The sequence below is a fragment of the Chenopodium quinoa genome, unplaced genomic scaffold (assembly GCF_001683475.1).
Source record: "Chenopodium quinoa cultivar QQ74 unplaced genomic scaffold, ASM168347v1, whole genome shotgun sequence".
NCBI lineage: Eukaryota > Viridiplantae > Streptophyta > Magnoliopsida > Caryophyllales > Amaranthaceae > Chenopodium > Chenopodium quinoa.
In genome coordinates, this window is record NW_018745281.1 from 826,803 (window position 1) to 848,533 (window position 21,731).

Consider the following 21,731-nt stretch of genomic DNA (forward strand, 5'->3'; position numbering starts at 1 on the left):
TGATGAGGCTGCTGCTACTGCCCAGCCGCAACTTGCCCCTGCCAGACAGACCGCACAGCAGCATGATGAGGCTGCTATTGCCCAGCCGCAACACACTGACCAGCTCGCAGTGCCACACCCACCTGTGTCCGAGCCCATATAGTCACACAATTCCAGCCATGGTTCGCCTAATAATGATGAGATGGGTCGTGGTTTCCGAGAAAAATATCCTTCAGTTTTACTTCGGGATTTTGTTACACACACGGTTGTTGCTAAGAGTCCGTCTCGTTCTTCCAATCAGACTCCAGGTACTCCGTATCCCCTAGCACATTATATAAATTGTAACACTTTCTTTGTGAATTATCAGAATTTTATTGCAGCAATTGTTCAAAACAAGGATCCAACGTCTTTCAAAGAAGCTATGAAGTATGATGGGTGGCGCAAATCCATGAAAGAAGAAATTCGAGCTCTGGAAGACAATGACACATGGACCTTGGAATATCTTCCCTCGGGAAAGAAGGCTCTTGGGAGCCAATGAGTCTACAAGACCAAGTTTTGTCTAATGGGAATGTTGAGCGTCTCAAGTCTCGCTTGGTTGTGTTTGGTAATAATCAGAGAGCAGGCATTGATTATGATGAGACGTTTGCTTCGGTGGCCAAAATGACAACAGTCAGAACTGTTCTTGCCATAGCAGCTTCGAAAAATTGGGAACTCCATCAAATGGATGTTCACAATGCATTTCTACATGGTGACCTTGATGAGGAGGTATACATGAAGCTACCTCCCGGGTTTGAAAGTAAGGATCCCAACTTGGTTTGCAGATTACGCAAGTCTCTATATGGTTTGAAGCAAACTCCCATATGTTGGTTCACAAAGCTTGTCAAGGCTTTGAAACAGTATGGTTTCCTACAATCCTACTCTGATTATTCATTATTTACATACACTAAGACTAACATTCAAATAAATGTCTTAGTATATGTCGATGATCTCATTATTTCTGGGAATAATTCTGCTGCACTTACTGTTTTTAAAGCCTATCTTAGTGATTGTTTCAAGATGAAGGACCTTGGTCCTTTGAAATATTTTTTGGGCATCGAGGTTGCTCGTAGCTCTGCAGGCTTATTTTTATGTCAAAGAAAATATACTTTGGATATCATCTCTGAAGCAGGTTTATTGGGTGCAAAGCCAAGTGGGTTTTTGATGGAACAAAATCACAAGCTCGGCCTAGCAAGTGGTGCGCCACTTTCAGATCCAGAGCAGTATAGAAGGCTGGTTGGTCGTCTGATATACCTTGCATGCGGTAACACGACCTGACTTAGCCTATTCAGTTCACATACTATCTCAGTTTATGCAAGAACCCCGTAGTGAACATTGGGAAGCGGCATTGAGTGTAGTGCGCTATTTAAAGGGCACTCCGGGACAGGGTATTCTTTTGAGCTCTAATTGTGACTTAAATCTGCAAGGTTGGTGTGACTCAGATTGGGCCGCCTGTCCTCTTACACGGAGGTCTTTGTGTAGGTGGCTAGTATTTCTTGGCAAGTCACCTATTTCATGGAAAACTAAAAAGCAGCACACAATGTCAACATCGTCGGCAGAAGCCGAATACAGGTCCATGGCGGCTATTACTTGTGAACTTGAATGGTTAAAAGCCCTACTATTGAGTCTAGGTATTTAGCATCCGAAGGCAATTAAATTATTTTGTGATAGTGATTAGCTCTGCACATAGCTAAGAACCCGGTTTTTCATGAACGAACGAAGCACATTGAAGTCGATTGTCACTTTGTTCGAGATGCAATTACTGAAGGCTTGATCTCTCCCTCTCATGTTCCCCCACCAACTCACAGCTCGCGGATATCTTCACCAAGGCTCTCGGCAAATCTCAGTTTGATTATCTTTTTTCCAAGTTGGGCGTTTCCAATCCTCACGCTCCAACTTAGGGGGGTAATGAGATATCGTATAATATATTTTTGTGAGGATATCTTTTGGCAAATATTATCTATTGTATTTTAGTTAACTTCCTAGGATTCTAGCATATCTTTTGATTCTATTGTTAGGAGGTGTAACTATTATATATTTGACATTACGATCAATGAGAAATTCAAGCCATTCAATTCTATTTTCTATCTAATTTATCATTTTCTTCCTCTCAATCTCCATCACTTATAAGAGTTATATCTAGAGTTAAGTTTCTTAAATTAAGTAATAAAATCCAATTCTATATATGTTGGAAAACTAATTTGACATCTTTGATATATATTAGCTAGGCATCCTAACAAAATCGCACATACTTTGTATTGAGAGATCGAGTAGCATTATCAAATATCAGTATTTTCTCTATGTGAAGAATAGCATTATATATCAATATTGATAGAGTATAAAAATCAATTTAAACTTCAATGCTCAACTTAAATTTTTAGTTGAATTAGTCCTCAAATAGTTTGTCATATCATTGGTTATGCATTTTTGAATCATTAAGAACACATGAATATTTTTTTTTAGGATTCAATTGGAAAAAGTTCTCTATCTAATCTAGATAAGAGTCTATGAGATTCATACCCTTTTTCCACCTAAAAACAAAGAAAGTAAGTGGAATCTTTGAAGTGCAACAATTTGTAGACGGCGCGCAAGAGAAGTCCTTTAAGATAAAAAAAATAAATAAGAAAAGAAGCTATAACAAGTAATTCGCCAAACTCTAGCTTTTTCCCATTAGCTAATCATCATTATTCAACTAACTAATTTATTTATTAGTTAATCTACTACATTAGTAATATATATTATGCAATTTTTGAGTCTAAATCAATCAATCGTTGTCATCTTAAACTAAAGTCATAATCAAGTATGTATTATATTCATCTAATTAACGATAATGATCACACATATTTTGACAAACAATTACTCGGTATATATCAGCAAGAAACACATTTTTGTGTTTAATGGAAAAACCATGTGATAGATCGGTAATCACAAAAGTTGTTTTTAGTATCTCTTTCAATGTGTATTTGTTTTTTATTTTTTTAATAAACTTTACCTAACATTGCATAAACTAAGCTAAAAAGTTAAGGACAAAATTTTAGCTTTAACAAAATTATTACTTTCATATTCTAATACGAGAGAATAATATCTGCTATAAAATATAAGAGTATAAATTTAGTAGCATCATCATACTTTGAGCTTACTCCATTAAATTGATAAATCCTAAATTGGCCAGTGAACTGGCTGATTACGTGTCACGGATTTATAATTGTAATGAATCTAATGATTACAATTTGGACAATGCTAATAAGCTTAACAACCCATTAAAATACAAATAATACTTAGTATATGCTTAATTGAATATTATTAATGGGAAGCTTCATCTTCAAAAACAGGTCACCTCATATAGATAGATTTCATATGCATCCAAAAATTAGTCGCTTGTATATAATCTAGTTCCAATTGGATGTGCTCGTGAACTAATATACTTTGTTATATTTACAACTCACATTTATAATTATTGTTGAAGGAAACAATTGGATGAAAAATTGATAGCTTTTCACATATCATTTTCAATATGTTCCCTTTTTCCTTATCATTATTAACAAGAATAAAAAAAACAAAGTATATGAATCTTAAAGCATATATTTTAGAAGAGTTACCGAGGTGATCGAAAATGCGTCATTTGAGATTATTAATATATACAACAAACACTCAAACTTCTTGTACATACTTGATAAGTGTAACTTGAAATAATAGTGATAACAATTGAAATTCTTAGAAAAAAAAAAGAAAGTAAACTCTCAATTTATATTCGTTCACCATATGTCTCTTTCAATTACAACTCCTTTCGATCTATTTTCTATATTTCAATTAGAAAAAGTCTCATTATATATATTATTTCAATTAATTCATAAATTTTTTTATTCAATGAGTAATTAAGTATTCAAAGGATTATAGGAAATTGAATGACAATGAATTGAGCATGCTTCAAGTTGCTTATATCAAATAAAGCAAGATTACACTAGGTCAGATTAGACCAATTCATGAAGCAGCAACACCCGCCACGAATAAACAAGTTCGTGAGGCATGCACAATATGACTCACACCATATTACCAAGTGAGTATGCCAATATTTTAGTCAGAAAAGCATGAAATACTAAATGAAGTTTTGCCTATGGTACAACGTGAGTTATACGTGGACTTAGTCCATACTTAAACATTGAACACAATCTCTTTAATAATTTACCAATTATGAAATACTGTACTATTCAATGCACAACTAATGAATTGAGCCGAGCCTAACCAACCCCAGAGCACGAGCCACTTCCACGGCCTAGTATAATCTTCAACGTTCACTCACTAACTTAGAAGAAAGCATCAATCACTCTCATTCACTACACCTTCTCTTCCCTCCTTCTCCTTCCCTACAACCTCGAGCAAGATGGTCCCACAATTGTACAGCGCGTGAAATCACAGCAGCCTTAGTTTTCCAATTTTCTCCCTCATTCTCCAAGAAAAGAATGAAAGTGAAAAAGAAACGTAATTTATCAACACTTATTTTAGTCGTTAGAAAAAGAAAAAAAGAAAGAAAGAAAACCCAGCAAAATTACACACTTTTTTCACATTCATCCCTTTTCCTTTTTCCTCACTTTGCTTTGTTAAAAGCACTTCTTCAACATTATATCCTCCTTTATTTTACTTCTTATTTTTCATATATTACATTATTCTTCCCAAATATAACATTTTTTCATGATTTTTCCTACATTGTGCTACTAATCCTAGTAAGTATTCTTTTTCCTTGTTCGTTTATTTTGGGGTCGGGTTTTATGTTAAATATTTTGTTACGACCCCTCTAGACGAGGGATCATAACAATAAGTTCGTTTGATAAGAATCAAACCCGGGTTGGAAGGTGGGAGCTCTACCATTGAACTCGCACTTGATTTTCCAGGCGTTATAGCCTATCTGGGCCGGTTTTATGATTTATTTTTTTAATGGGGTGACTGATTTTTTCTGTTAGCATCTTCAGAGATTAATTTTGGCGGTTTGCTTGATATACTTTACTTAGGTTTATTGTGGCTTATTTGTTTTTATGTGTATGTATGTATTTATGAATCATCATGCATGTATGTATTATTAATTTTCTTTAATGGGGTGGATGGCATGATTTGTTAGTTCTAATTTGAGGTGATGATCCAGCTTTTTTATGGACTCAAGTTTCAATTTTTGGTACATAATTTCCTATTTTGAAGTAATATTAAAAGGTGTTTATTAACTTGCAAGTAATTAACACTTTAGTGCTTTATGCTTATAATTTTTAATTAAAATGCTTTATTTCATCAAAGTAGGATTTTTTTTTTTTCTTCTAGAAATCCTTTCTGGAAAATATCTTGTTAGTTGGCAATTATTTTTAGATTTCTGAGGATAATCATGCTTAAGTGTCTATAAATGTTATTATCTTAATTGTTTTCATAATTAGTTTTGCTTGAGTAGAAACAAATTAAACTTTAGATTATGGGACATGTCAAAAATTGAAAAGATTTGATGTTATAAATGTCACAGTATGATTTTGCAAAATGTTTGTAGTTTAAAGGGTTGTTGGTTAATTTTGTGCAGAACCCTGATTTACAATGACAAGGGTGAGTCCAGAGTTTGAGTATGAGGTACAGAATGATGCAGTTCTATCAGTTTCAGCTGATGTTAGTTTCCCTTCTGATGGATTTCCAAAGTATAAAATTGGACCCAACAATGAGATAGTAGAAGAGCCTAAGCCTAATCCTGATTCGCCGCCCCTCAAGGAGGTCGTTTCACAAGAAACCGAGCAACTAGCTGAGCAACACAAGCGTCTCTCGGTTCGAGATCTTGCTACTAAATTTGATAAGAATTTAGCTGCTGCAGCTAAGCTATCAGATGAGGTTATAGGCTTGTAGCTGCTTATGTTATTGTCTGGCATTGTTTGTTGAAGGGGTGTAACTCTTGTAAGGAACTAAAGGCATTGCATATTAACAAATTTGTTGATGTTTGGCATTGTTTGTTTGATTTTTAGGCGAAACTCAGGGAGACGGCTTCTTTGGAGGGACATGTTCTTTTGAAAAAACTTAGAGATGCTTTGGAATCATTGAAAGGGTGTATGGCTGGTAGAAATAAGGAGGATGTAGAGAAAGCAATCTCCATGGTCAGTCTTCTGTACCTTATTCTGATACCATTGGTTTCTTACTGAGCTTTATAACTTGTGTTGACAGTGCCTTGTTAGCTGTCTGATCTCCACATTAATCATCGTTGAGATGTTAAGGTATAGTGAATGGAAGAGTACTGTGAACTGTGACAAGGAAAATTGGTTTCTGATCTGCTGATTCATAGTTGGATTTTTCAGAATCTGAAACTTTATAACCTTGAAGAATATGAATTGAATCTTGAGGGATTCTATGGCATTATGAAGTCACAGGTTATTGCGGTCCATTTGTTAGCCATCGTATGTGTCAATAAAGGATAAGCATTTGGGGACCTTTTTCTGGCTCTGCTGTCCTTTAATTGCCTTCTACTTAGAGTTTGCCAACTTGGGATAATCATGGAATTGTGGCATTGTAGGGGTATTTATAAGAGGATCTCCCGTTGCAATTACATGGGAAAGGCTCTCTACATCTGCCCTCTAATTTTTCCATGGATGGGAGCCTCATCAGAAATCTTGTTAATGAACTCGCTTTTGGAGTTATAATAAACTAAAACCTTGGCTAGAAGTGGCCCTAGCCTAATTTAGGGAACCATGCCTTCTTTGGTAAGAAGGGCTACTCATACTCTCATAGTAGTGCTGTTTGTGGAAATTAATTTCTTTTAAAATAGAAAAAGCGGTTTGTGCATTAGCTATTGTTGCTGTTAAAAATCTCCTACTTCAACTGTTTAATTACATTGGTCATGCTATCTTCACATTTCAGCATTTGACAATTAAATGTTTCCTTCTTGTTTCTGTGTAGCTTTCTAGAATTAAAACATTTAAAGAAACTGAGATAGCTTGTAGATTTAACATACAATATATTCTGCAATAGGTGGCTGTCTTATAGTCATATTGCCTCGCCTCACCTGATATATTATGTTCATCTAATTTGTACAGCTGCATATTTTTATCATTTACCTTCTTCTAAATTTTATTATGTATGGTTTATTCAAGTTACACACCGTTTCCACAGGTGGAAGCTTTGGCAGTTAAGCTAACTCAAGAGGAAGGAGAGTTAATACAAGAGAAATTTGAGGTCAAGAAGCTGGCTAACTTTCTTAAGCAGGTGATGGGCTGTCAAATTTATGGACTTAACTGCAACCTCTGCAATTTTTCTGACTTCAGAAAGTCGGACCACTGTTTATTCTTTGGACAGAACTGGCATTTATGTTTCTCTTGATTTCATTTACAGGCTTCTGAAGATGCCAAAAGATTGGTAAACCAGGAAAGATCCTTTGCTTGTGCTGAAATTGAGAGTGCTAGAGCTGTAGTACAAAGATTTGGAGAAGCTCTTGAAGAAGAAGAAAAACTAGCTCAAACATCCGGAAAGCAGGTTTGTAAAAGGTTGTCTGTCTTTGGAGTTACTTATATAACTATCAGAAGATCTAATTTTCATATTTCTGAATTAAAATGTTGGTGCTAATAGCTAAGTTGAAATGGATTTCATATAATTACCTTGTTTCCTGTAATATTGTCTAATTTGATGGGGCAAAAGTACTTTGAACTGAGCTTCTACATGTCAGTACTCTGGTCAATTGAAATTGGCTTTTGAAGTTGTTAACCTTTTGTCGTACTGTTTTGATCTTGATTAATATAGGACGTTGAGACATTGGTGGAGGAGGTTCAGGAAGCTAGACGAATCAGATTGAATCATCAGCCATGCAAGGTGTGTCGATGCATAATTTTATTGTACTTTTAGTAAAAGTCTTTCAGTAAAAGATCTATGGTTATATCACCTTATATTTATAAAAACTTCAAGGATACCTCAAATTGGCTTTTGATTTATCTTATTGGTCTGTCAAAAGCACTGTGTTTGTAATTTGCAAGTGACACAGCTCATGCAGATGTTTTGCCTTAATATTTCCTGAATCTTCCTTTCACTAGGTTCCTCCTTTCCTGATCTCTTCTTTCCCTGTTTATTTAGCTCCTGACCTTGTATATTAATGTGCTTTTCATCCATAGGTGATGGACATGGAACATGAACTTCGAGCTCTTAGGCTTCAACTTAGAGAGAAATCTATATTCTCGGCTAAGCTTCAAAAAGAGGTTTATTTATATTCCTTAATTCAATATCTCTTGCATAGTTGCATTTAAATGACAATTAGATCTTTCTGATTTTCTTTGTTACACTGTTCTTTTTTCTTTTTTTTTTTTTTTTTTTTTTTCTTCGGGTTATACAATAAAGATATATTGGAGTTTCTCAGATTGCTGACCTGACCTTATATTTGCTTCTCAGCTGGCCATGACCAAGAGGGCAGAAGAAAGTAGACTATGTGTGTACCAATTAGAAGGTGCTCAAACCCTAGGTTCATGTCTTAGGATCAGGCCCCGTGCCAATAATGCTCCTGATCTTCCAAAATGCTCTATTCAGTGGTTCCGTTTATCACCTGAGGGTGACCATACCGAGATACTAGCAGGTGACTATTTACCATAGGCATCACCTGCATGTGTTTCATTTTTGTACCAAGCTATTGTAATTGTTTTTTTTATTGCATTCCTCTTCAGCTTGTCTAAGCTAAATGAAATTCATCTGCAATGTCTTTGTACTAATTTTGTGGTTCAGGCAATATCTTTATAGGATTATTTCTCCTCTCACCTTTTATTACTGATGTACTTACAGAAAACACCATTATGATGGCAGTAGTTTAGATAATGTGTATTCTTTGAACTCACTTCTTTCATGTTTTTTCAAGCTTAAGCAAGTAAAAGCAACTATCCCTGCAAGAAAATTCATTTTGTTTTCTATAGGAATACATGTTAGGTTGTGGCCTTTTCATATCTAATTTCTAAAAATTTTACTTGTGAATTCGTGAAAGAACTTACTCCAATTATGCTCATTTTATCTTGTTTTTTCTTTTATCGAAAATGACTCTTTGGGTTCAGTCTGATTTTGATACGAAGTTGGAAGTTAAAAAAAACACTTGTTGATTTCTGCTTCTCATGATTTGGCAATTTTTTCATCTAAAGCTCTCTAATCTTGTAGGTTATTTTGCTTAGTTATCTACTTCTGTTTCTAGGTGCCAACAAACCAATTTATGCGCCGGAACCTTTAGATGTGGGCAAAATCTTGCAAGCTGATGTTGTTTCCGATACTCAGACAATTTCAGTGACAACAGTTGCCCCCATTGACCCTGGTTCGTATTCTCTTCCAGTCTTCCTCTCCATATCTCTCTTTTTCCCTTTCTCCCTGTCTCTCTCTGTCTTTCTCTCACACAGAGGTACACACGTGAGCGCTTAGTCTCTCACCCATAAGATATTTATCACTTTTGTGGCAGCTCCTGGATTGACAAGCCATGTGCAATCACTTCAGCGGCGGTCCAATGCTGAATTCCATGTATGCTTTTTCTTTCCCCTATTTGGTTCATACTACTAGCTGATAGGAAAGTCTTTATTTGCTGCAACCTTTTTGAATGTGAATGAGCTATTTCTTTTAGGGCCTATTTGATAGGTGATTATAAATGACAGTAATGGTACTGAGTTTATGAGTAAATTTGTCAGTACTCGTGAGAATTACCATGATAACACTTCTCGACCTCTATGTTTTTCTCTTCATAAACTTCCATTCATTACCACTTGAAACCACCTCTAATAAGGTAACAAGTGCTGATGGAAATTTACAAATCAATAAACATACTTTGGGAGATAATTGAAAATTTTGCATTACCATGGGGCTCTCTGCAAATTTACATACAAAATTATTTCCATTACCAATTACCACCATTAAATGGAGTGAGACTCGTGAGGGTATTTGGAACCTTTTAATGATTGCTCGTTAAGGAGCAGCGACACTATAATGTTGTTAACATCTCTGTATCTCACATACTGGTATCCTAAATGTGACCATTTACCATAAAGTTCTTCACAGCCCCTCCTTTCTGTACTGAAATGTTCATAATAAGACAATTAGGCAAGTTAGCTGTAGTAGCTAATGTGTGTTTAAATCCATGCAGGTAGTGATATCGCAGATGAATGGACATGATTATCCATCACATTCTGTTCATGTATTTCATGTGGGAAAATCGAGAATAAAACTTAGTAGAGGATGGATAAATAAGACCAGAGAGTCTTATTCTACATCAATGCAGGTACATGATTTCGCATCAGTAGTATTTGTTATTAGCCTATTACAGCCAAGTTGCTTAGTAGTAACAATGATCTTGCATCAATGAGTATAAAAATCATGTAGAATAATAATTCAGAGTAAATTCCTTCCATATATTTTGCAATCTTCGTACCACATTAATTCCTACCTACATGTGCGGAAAATGCATGAGGTCACCAATAGATAAAATCTTGTGATAACTGTATTGTGACATACATATATATACAAACATCCATGTCTACCACTACTTGATGACCTAGGAGTGGGAGAAAGGTTTAGCCCTGCTCAAAACACGGTCTTTGGAGGGATCTAGAGTGGTCCGAAAGTATGCTAGTCTTATCAGTGCAAAGCCTGTTTTCCAAATACTCTGAATAAAAAAAAATCCCTCCTACTGATGTGACTTTCACTTCTCTACAATCTTTCTGTTTTTTTCTCTGGTCCAGCTATGTGGTGTAAGAGGTGGTGGTAATGCTGCTTCCAAATCATTGTTTTGGCAACCAAGGAAGGGACTTTCCTATGTATTGACATTCGAAACTGAAAGAGATAGGAATGCTGCCATCATGATCGCAAGAAAATATGCTCTTGATTGTCATGTAAGTTTCTACTTTGCGATCATTTAGATAACTAAACAAACAATCTCCTCTTGTAACGATATCCCCCTCACTTTACTTGTCATTTCATTTGTGACAACTTAACAAGTATATATTGACTTCAAAGCGTGTATGAAAATGTATAAGGGGAGTGTATCTACTATCAAGTGGCCATTGAAATTTTTTTCATTGTGAACAGGTCGTACTCGCTGGACCTGATGAGTGATGACAAAGCCTAATATCAAGCCTAACCGAAACTCAAAGCATTTATTGGACCGTATGAGAGATTAACCTGATTTTTCCCCTAGATTTTTTTGTTATGGTTTTCTTGGTGTGTTATTTTTGTTGTATATTTGTGTGCTTTAGATGATACAAATAGAAGAATGGCTTGTATTGAGTTCCACTAATCTGGTTGCGACCCTAACTTAGGCATTGTTTTTTATAATTTGCCTAATTTTTTGGTTGTGACCTTTCTTATTGATATAGATGTATTAATGTATTATATATATATACTTCGTATATGATACTCGTATATTGAGTGCCCAGTTTTCACTTGATTCACAAAGGTGTATACTTCATATGTATGTTAAGTGTAGTGGTGGTGGTATCCCTAAAATGTTCAAATTATTCTTACTTTTAATTAGTTTTAAGATAATCAACAATATATTTCGTAAAAAAAAAAAAATTATCAACAATATAAAAACTCTTTCTTCAAAAAAATAAAAAAATAAAATTATATATAAAAACTCGCAAGCTGAATTGTCAGTATACTTAATTGTTATCATAAAAAATGTTGTAATAAATAATGGAAGATTAAGCATATTGTTGAATTGACTACCTTATATTTTGATGATTGACTTACGTAAAACAAACTCCGACTAATGATGTTTAAAAGAGTCTTGGTTAAGCAGAAGATTCAGGTTTGAAGTAATATGTTCCGGAGTAGGAACAACAAAGTTTGGAAGACTTGATGATGAATGCAAGCTTTCAAGATGTCCTCATATCTCTATATACTTAGTTACTCAGTGTATGAACTTAAGAAACAAAAGTGTTGGAAGGAACTAAGAAGAAACATGAAGTTCCTGAAGGAACTTGACGATTGACGGATGACTCAGAAAAGTTTTTAACAGTTTTCAAAATCCTTAATTTAAGGAAGAGATAAAATCAGTTTGAAAATATTGGGATAAAATCAGTTGAAAAGATTTATTTTATAAATAAATAAAATCTAAATAATTCTTTAATTTAAAAGATAAATTTATTTTAAATTAATTAATTGTTTAAATATCTTTTTAATAAATAAATATTTATCTTTTTAATAAATGTTCTTTTAAACTGATTTTTGACTTGGTAAAATTCTGTTTGCTTAAAAACAGGATGCACGTTGGATTTGGGAGTCAAGTTAGTGAAATCATGGTTCTCAACTTCCTCCACTTACATCCCAACTTCCCAGTATAGGTGAACGTGGGATTGAGGGGGAAGTAGGAACATGATGGAAGCTTGGATAATCTCCCTATAAAAACAGATCAACGTTAAGTTTTGAAAGTGTGGAAAAACAATCTTAAGTATTCTGAGCATAGAGTTTCAAAGTGTTTAAAAGAGAAGTTCCTTCCATCCTTAGTCTCTTAAGTTCTTTAGAAAATACTTGTAATCATTGTGTAATTGGGTTTGGGTTGTGAGAGTTGTAAAGTGTGAGATTTGAGAGAGTTGTTTACACTGTACAAGTGATTCGGAGTAGAATCACAAAGTGTGAGAAACTGTGATTGAGGGATCACAGTTGGGTAACTTGAGTTCCTCACGGAACTTGAGTCTAGGCAACGTATTAGTGATTGTAAATCATTTTTACATAGTGAATTTATTCATTGCCTATCTCAGTGTCTTTTCTCTTAGTAGTAGATTTAATTCCGCAAAATTTACCATAGTCTACATACACTACAATTCACCCCCCCTCTTGTAGTATACATTGTTCTATCAATTGGTATCAGAGCAAGGAACTCGGAAAAGCAGGAAGCCCTGTCGAGTCAAGTTCCTGGAGGAACAATGTCAAAGGACGAGAGACTAGCTGAAGGTTACTCTACACAAAGACCACCACTCTTCAATGGGAAGTACTATGCCTATTGGAAGACAAGGATGGAGATGTTCATACAGTCCGAGAATTATCAAGTCTGGCGAGCTATCGAAGTAGGAGATTACGAGGTAACCAAGACCAATGCAGAAAATGAGGTAATTCCTAAACCTATCTCTGAATATGATAGAAATGACTTTGAGAAGAAAGAGATTAATGCTACTGCTAAAAAACTCCTAGTTTGGGGTTTAGGGCCAGATGAACACACTCGTGTTATGGGATGTAAAACAGCAAAAGAAATATGGGATTTACTAGTAATAACCCACGAAGGAACTCATGAAGTCAAACGTTCTAAAATTGATATACTGCTTTCTAAATATGAACGTTTTGAAATGGGTTCAAAAGAAACTATTCAAGAAATGTTTACTCGTTTTAAAAATATTACTAATGAATTAGTTTCTCTTGGTAGAGTTGTTCCTATGGATGAACAGGTACGCAAAATTCTAAGAAGCCTTCCTGAAGATGAACGGTGGAGAGCCAAAGTGGCTGCTTTGCAGGAATCAAAGGACTTTACAACCTTTAACCTTGAACAACTTGCAGGTTCCTTGATAACTCATGAGCTTCACCTATCAAACAAAAGTCAAGAAAGCTCAAAAAGCCGAGGAATCGCTTTAAAAGTTTCCCAACCAAGTGATGAGGATTCCGAATCTGGAGAGGAAGAAGCTGCCATGCTAGTCAGGAAGTTAAAAAAGCTGTACCGCAACAAAAGGTTTGGTGACCAAAAGAAAAGGAACTTCAAGAAGAACCAATACTCCAAGGAAACAGGAGGTTGCCACAAATGTGGGAACACAGATCACTTCATCAAGGAATGCCCTCTCTGGGAATCAGAAAAAGGAAAAGGCAAAATGAAGGAACACGGAAAATCTAATACTCCTAACTTTTCAAAATCTGATTACAGGAAAGCCATGATAGCTGCGTGGGGAGACACAAGTTCTGAGGATGAAGAAGAATCCACGGAAGAAGAAACTGCAAACCTGTGTTTGATGGCTAAACACAGTGAAAGGTCAAAGGAGGTAAATCTCGAACCTAAATTTCTGAAATCCCTGTCAAAAGACAAATTAATTTCTTTGCTCATAGAAACATTGGATGAATATAAAGAAATATGTCTTAAACTTGGACAAAATGAAAAAGCTCTAGAAATCTATAAGGATCATATGAAATATTTGAATAGTTCAAGAACAGATGTTCAGGGAAGATTCTTTGATTTGCTAGATAGAAATACTATGCTTAAAGAAACACTGGAAAGAGTCAAAAATGAAAATATCATGTTAAATGTTGAATTGACTCAGTATAAATTGCTATGCACTAACATTGATTCTAATAATGCTCTTCAATTGCCTTTAGTAACCTTTAATGATGATCTTGAAAATTTGAAAAAAGAATTGCAGGTTACTAAAGACAAAAATGAGTTCCTTGAAAAGGATCTAGAAAGAGCAAGAAACAATGAGAGTGTAATCCACATGGGAGTTCCAAAGTGGATACTTGAAGCTCAAACCAGAAGGACAGAAGGTTTGGGTTTCAACCACAAAAAGAAGAGTAGTAGTAAAAAGAAAAACTATGTGGAACTTCCTAGTGAGACTGTGTGTTCCTTCTGTGGCAAGTCAGGACACAAAGATACTGAATGCAAAAGAAAGGAACTTAAGTCCACTAAAAATATAGTTTATGTATGGAAAAAGAAAAATGAGTCTGCTGTATCAACGAAGGAACCCATGAAAGATGGGGTTCCTGAATCTAACCCTTAGTTTCTTTTGCAGGTCGTAGTGAGGGGGAACAACCAATGGTACCTCGATAGTGGTTGTTCCAAGCACATGACAGGAGATGAATCAAGATTTCTCTCACTGACGGCCTATACAGGAGGAACTGTGACCTTTGGTGATAATAAGAAAGGCAGCATTGTTGCCGTAGGAAAAGTTGGAAGGTCAAGTTCCCAAGCTATTGATAACGTTTTTTTAGTCGAGGGCCTCAAACACAGCTTATTAAGCATATCACAATTTTGTGATAAAGGAAACTCAGTAAGTTTTGATTCTGAAAAATGTAGCATCATTCAGAATGACACTGGGAAAGTTTTGCTGGAAGGAACTCGGAAAGGGAACACTTATACAGTGGATCTCAATACAGTTCCGAGGAACAACTTAACTTGCCTCAGTGTCATTGAGGATGATCCTTTACTGTGGCATAAACGTTTTGGTCATGCAAGTTTCTCTTTGATTGATAAATTAAGAACAAGGAACTTGGTAGAGGGACTTCCTTCAATCAAGTTCCTATGTGACAAAATTTGTGATGCTTGTGTGAAAGGAAAACAGGTCAGATCATCCTTTAAATCCAAGAAAATGGTGAGTTCCACGAAACCTTTAGAGTTAATTCATATGGATTTGTGTGGTCCTATGAGGATTCAAAGTAGAAGTGGAAAGAAGTATGTCTTAGTAATTGTTGATGATTATTCTAGATTCACATGGGTAATTTTTATGTCTAGCAAAGATGAGACTTTTGATGAGTTTGTCACATTTTTCAGGAGAATTCAAAAGTCCACCGGACATCAACTGATACACCTTAGATCTGATCATGGCACTGAATTTGAGAATTTTAAATTTGATGATTTATGCAGGGAACAAGGCTTAAGTCATAATTTCTCAGCTCCAAGAACTCCACAGCAAAATGGAGTTGTGGAAAGGAAGAACAGAACCTTAGAAGACATGGCTCGAACCATGTTAATAGCCAGCGATCTTCCAAGGAACTTCTGGGCAGAAGCCGTGAATACAGCCTGTTATATTATAAATCGTGTCATGCTAAGGCCTATATTAAATAAGACACCCTATGAACTTATGAAAGGCAGAAAACCGAATATATCTCATCTGAGAGCATTTGGTTGTAAATGTTTTGTGCATAATAATGGTAAAAGGAACATAGGGAAATTCGATGAAAGAAGTGATGAAGCCGTATTTCTCGGATATGCTACTAACAGTAAAGCGTATAGAGTTTACAATAAACGCACTATGTGTGTTGAGGAAAGTGTGCATGTTATATTTGATGAAACTAATCCACTTCCATGTACACAGGAACATGAGGACTATGACTTTGAAATTGGTCTAGTACGTCCTCAAGAACAAGAAGAAGATGCAGTAATTCCAAATAAGCAGCCAACTCGATTAAATGAAAATCATGAAAATCCAGAGAAGGAACTCGACATACAGACTGAAGTTCCTTCGAGAGAACAGCCTCAGAATGAAGAACCTGCCGAGGAACCAATAACACAAGAGGAAATCACTGAAGAAGAAGCAACAGGCTCAGGAAATCAGAATAGTCGAGTTCCTATCCAAACCTTCCAGCCCAAACCTTGGAAGCACCAAAAGTCACACCCACTGGACAAAATTATCAGTGACTTATGCAAAGGAACTCAGACTAGATCGCAAATGAGGAACTTCTGTGCCTTCAATGCTTTTCTATCTACTTTGGAACCTCGCAACCACAAAGAAGCCTTAGAAGACCCTGACTGGATTATAGCCATGCAAGAGGAACTCAATGAATTCGAAAGAAATCAGGTATGGCATCTTGAACCTAAGCCACTAGATAAAAAGGTCATAGGCTTAAAATGGGTCTTTCGAAACAAACTTGATGAATATGGTACAATTGTACGAAATAAGGCTAGGTTGGTTGTAAAGGGATATAACCAACAGGAGGGTATTGATTTTGAGGAAACATTTGCTCCTGTTGCTAGACTTGAGGCTATTAGAATTTTAATATCTTTTGCTGCTTTTATGGGTTTTAAACTGTATCAGATGGACGTAAAGTGTGCGTTTTTGAATGGGTTATTAAAAGAAACAGTTTACGTCGATCAACCCCCTGGATTCGAGAATCCAAATTTTCCAAACCATGTTTTTAAACTTGATAAGGCTCTCTACGGACTAAAACAAGCTCCAAGAGCATGGTATGAAAGATTGTCTAAGTTCCTTTTGGAAAATGATTTTAAACGAGGAAAAATTGATAAAACTTTGTTTTTAAAATCTAAAGGAACTCATCTTTTAGTTGTACAGATCTATGTTGATGATATTATATTTGGTGCAACTAACGAATCTTTGTGCAAGTACTTTGCTGACTTGATGTGTAGTGAGTTCCAAATGAGCATGATGGGGGAACTCAATTTCTTTTTAGGACTGCAGATCAAACAAACAGAATCAGGAATATTTATACATCAGCAAAAATATGTCAAGGAACTCCTGAAAAAGTATAACCTTGACAACGCAAAGACTAACCACACTCCTATGGGAACTAACTCTAGATTAGACGAAGATCCCTCAGGAACTTGTGTGGACCAGACAATGTACAGAGGTATGATTGGTTCCTTATTATATTTAACTGCAAGTAGACCTGACATTTCTTTTAGTGTTGGTCTTTGTGCTAGGTTCCAATCAAATCCAAAAGAGTCGCATCTAACTGCCGTAAAAAGAATACTGAGGTATCTTAAAGGAACGGCAGACTTGAGTTTATTCTACCCACTAAGTGATACATTCGATCTCAAAGGATTTGCTGATGCAGATTATGCCGGAGACTTAGTAAATCGCAAGAGCACGTCAGGTATGGTTCAATTCTTAGGCTCTTGTCCAGTTTCTTGGAGTTCCAAGAAACAAAACACTGTTGCTCTATCCACTGCTGAAGCAGAATATGTAGCTGCTGCTGCATGTTGCTCCCAATTAATATGGATAAAGCAACAGTTGCGTGATTTTGGCATAATTTTAGAATGTGTTCCTATATACTGTGATAATACTAGTGCTATTTGCATCTCAAAAGATCCAGTACATCATTCACGTGTAAAGCATATTCATGTTAGGCATCACTTTCTAAAAGACAATGTGGAAAAAGGCTCTATTAAATTAGAATTTGTACAAACTGAATATCAAATTGCTGACATTCTAACAAAGCCTTTGAGTAGAGAAAAATTCGAAAAGATGCGATTGGAACTCGGAATGATAAAGCTGAATTGAGCAGTTCTTCTTGGAACCCCAAGGTATGTCTTAGTGAAACGACTGAGCATTGCTATATATAACCTTGGTGTGAAAAACATAATCTCGAATCTTGCAATGAACAAGCATGTAATTCTAATGAGTGTGTGATCATGTGATTATGTCAATAAAGAAGACAAATTAAGCCATATTATTTTCCAAGTTTTTTTTAAAAGCTCTGTACAGGTCAACCAGTATTTTACTCTGAAGTAACTTACTGGCATTTTTATTTATCTTTAAATTTTTAATTTTATCTTTTTTCATCTTATAAATTCCAAAACAACAAAAAGATTTTTTTTCTCAATTAGATTTTATCTTATTTTTATTTTTCTTTTTATTGTAAATAAATCACACAACCTTTCAACCTCCCCACTAACACGCTTTCCCACATTCACTCCCACATTCACTTCACCTAAACCGTCACTTCACCACACCCCTTAAACCGTCACTTTTTACAAACCCTTCAACTTCATCACCTATCATCACCCGTCACTCCCCACAAACCCCTCCTCACCTTCACGTTCCCACCAACCTCCATTTATACACTTCTCCTACTTTCTCAAAATTCACCCAACCATGAAAACCAACATAAATTCCAACCCCTTAGAACGACGATCCGGACGGAACTCACCATCAAAACCCGTCCCTCCAACTATGATAATCCCTTCCTCCTCTCACGCACCAAAACGCTTGGCTACTCAACCCAAGGAAAAACCAGAAAAAACTAAGGCCCGTCGCACCAAAGCCCGGCAAACCCGAAACGACAAATTCTTACTTGGGTATGCAATTGATCACTCATGGTGCACGGATTGTAAGTTTTCCGAAATTTTAGAGTTGTTGGATTATCAAAATTGGATATATTTGTTGGATGTATGTTCAAAGTTTCCAATTTATCCTACATTAATGGATGAATTTTGCTCCTCTTTTGTTTGCGTTGATGGTGTATGTAGTGCTACGGTTGGTGGTGTGAATATTGAGTTTGATGCAGGTTATTTGGCCAAATTGTTTAAAACCCCAAATATTGGATATAGAACCTATGTCAAAAACAAATCCAAAAACACCGTAGATGGCCACAATGAAACCGAAATTGTCACATTTATTGGTGGAAACCCGAAAGTTACTACAACTAACCACAATGCCTTAACTCCTTTGCATAAACTATTGTTCAACATCATTTGGAGAGGAATTCTTCCTCGTTCCCAAAAACGCAGCACTGTAACCCTGTTAGATGCATCCCTTATCTTCTGTCTAGCAAAGAAAGTTAGCATTAACTTTCCTGCCTTAATGATAGCCCACCTAGACCACTGCATTCCCGACCTACACATACCCTATGGTTCCCTTTTGACAGTGGTGTTTCAGGATTTGAAAGTTCCTTTGCCACAAACCGAGACATACATTCTCAAACCTGAACACATCCTTCAAGAAAAATCATTGTTAAAGCTGAAATTAAAAGTGGTGAATGGGAATGTTTGTTTTGCATCTAATGTGCAAAGTGATTCCGAGGGGGAACACAGTGAGGGGGAAGGAGACAAGAAAGAGGAAAATCGTGAGGAAAATAAAAATGAAATTGGAGAGAAAGAACCAGAGAAGGATTGTGAAGAAGAGGTAGAAGAAGTTAAGAGTGATGGGGTAGTAGAGAGTGCGAATGAGGAGGAGGAAGAGGATGATCAAGAGAATGAGAAGGAGGAAGAGGATGCTCAGGAGGCATTACTGCAAGAGTTACTTAAGGAAGTTGGGGGTTCTGTCAAACACACCCCTATACCAGGCAGACGAAGGAGGAGTGTCAGACTTGCTTCATCCAAACCCAAACCCCTGCATTCTGAGCTTGTCATTGTTGAGTTGGATGAAGAATCAACTAAAGTTTCTGAAGGAACTTCCACCCAAGTTCCTCCGGGCCCCTCCTCTTCTGTTCCAGAGGGAACTCCATCACCACCTCAAATTCCATCCCCTGCTCACCACACCATACCTTCTTCCCTTGCTTCCCAGCCTTGTACTTCTGGTTTCGGATTCAGCGCTTTTAGCTCTGGTCCAAGTCTCTTGCAAATCCAGGAGGAACTTCAGCATTTGTCCACTACACTTACACAGAGTATAACTACCCTTACCTCTAAAGTGGATCACTTGGCTACTACAGTTGAGGGGCTGCAAACTCAGATGATTTCTCTGGAAAATAAAATCAATGCTCATATGGACTCCTCATCCCAGGAAGTCAAAGCTACGGTGAAGGAACAGTGCTACAAGACCATTCTCAAGGAAATCAAAGATGTTCCTTTACCATGAAGCTCCTACCACTTCCACTCTCTGCCAAACATACCTACCCCACTGTCTCTTGTGATTTATGAACAATGTTCTTCTGTTCAGTTTTTCTTTTGTTAATTTTGGATTTTTTTTGGTTTGTTTTATAGATTTTGTTTTGATTCGGTTTGAAATCAATTGGCTTGATTTGTTTTTTAATTTGATATTCTCATTCTGGTTGCATATGAACTGTGTGCGCATGCTTAATCGTTCATGAATTCAGATTTACTACTCCCTCCGTAGTTTAGTACTATATATAGCATGCTCTTTCTATCATTTTGATAATGTCAAAAGGGGGAAGAGAAGAACAAACTCAGAAAGCTGGACTCAAACCGATTCCTCTTCAAGTCTTCATCGTTTAAGCAAAGGTATAAATCTCATAATTTATTAATTTGTAGAATGATGCAGACTTCTTAATACTTAGTTTATTTTTTTCTGTTTTGTTTATATAATTAGTTTACTGTTAATAGTTCCGAAATTTGCCTGGATGATTATTTTGTTTTAACCGAGTTTGTTTTTGTTTGTCATCATCAAAAAGGGGGAATATTGTTGAATTGACTACCTTATATTTTGATGATTGACTTACGTAAAACAAACTCCGACTAATGATGTTTAAAAGAGTCTTGGTTAAGCAGAAGATTCAGGTTTGAAGTAATATGTTCCGGAGTAGGAACAACAAAGTTTGGAAGACTTGATGATGAATGCAAGCTTTCAAGATGTCCTCATATCTCTATATACTTAGTTACTCAGTGTATGAACTTAAGAAACAAAAGTGTTGGAAGGAACTAAGAAGAAACATGAAGTTCCTGAAGGAACTTGACGATTGACGGATGACTCAGAAAAGTTTTTAACAGTTTTCAAAATCCTTAATTTAAGGAAGAGATAAAATCAGTTTGAAAATATTGGGATAAAATCAGTTGAAAAGATTTATTTTATAAATAAATAAAATCTAAATAATTCTTTAATTTAAAAGATAAATTTATTTTAAATTAATTAATTGTTTAAATATCTTTTTAATAAATAAATATTTATCTTTTTAATAAATGTTCTTTTAAACTGATTTTTGACTTGGTAAAATTCTGTTTGCTTAAAAACAGGATGCACGTTGGATTTGGGAGTCAAGTTAGTGAAATCATGGTTCTCAACTTCCTCCACTTACATCCCAACTTCCCAGTATAGGTGAACGTGGGATTGAGGGGGAAGTAGGAACATGATGGAAGCTTGGATAATCTCCCTATAAAAACAGATCAACGTTAAGTTTTGAAAGTGTGGAAAAACAATCTTAAGTATTCTGAGCATAGAGTTTCAAAGTGTTTAAAAGAGAAGTTCCTTCCATCCTTAGTCTCTTAAGTTCTTTAGAAAATACTTGTAATCATTGTGTAATTGGGTTTGGGTTGTGAGAGTTGTAAAGTGTGAGATTTGAGAGAGTTGTTTACACTGTACAAGTGATTCGGAGTAGAATCA

At 35.8% G+C, this 21,731-nt stretch overlaps 1 protein-coding gene across 2 annotated transcripts; it reads left to right on the plus strand.

Annotated features, from left to right (window-relative positions):
• The first annotated feature begins 4,561 nt into the window (after positions 1-4,561).
• On the plus strand, positions 4,562-11,418 carry LOC110711502 (stomatal closure-related actin-binding protein 3-like). Of its 2 annotated transcripts, none has more exons than XM_021889906.1 (13): positions 4,562-4,736; positions 5,570-5,868; positions 6,000-6,128; positions 7,138-7,230; positions 7,357-7,497; positions 7,762-7,830; positions 8,127-8,210; positions 8,401-8,581; positions 9,182-9,298; positions 9,440-9,498; positions 10,115-10,249; positions 10,710-10,859; positions 11,056-11,418. In XM_021889906.1, the coding sequence occupies exons 2-13, from the start codon at positions 5,584-5,586 to the stop codon at positions 11,080-11,082; spliced, it is 1,470 nt and encodes a 489-aa protein (XP_021745598.1). In that variant the 5' UTR covers positions 4,562-4,736; positions 5,570-5,583; the 3' UTR covers positions 11,083-11,418. The 2 variants fall into 2 exon arrangements, with proteins under 2 accessions (XP_021745598.1, XP_021745599.1); XM_021889907.1 differs by lacking the exon at positions 4,562-4,736 and adding an exon at positions 4,774-4,865.
• Positions 11,419-21,731: the final 10,313 nt, after the last annotated feature.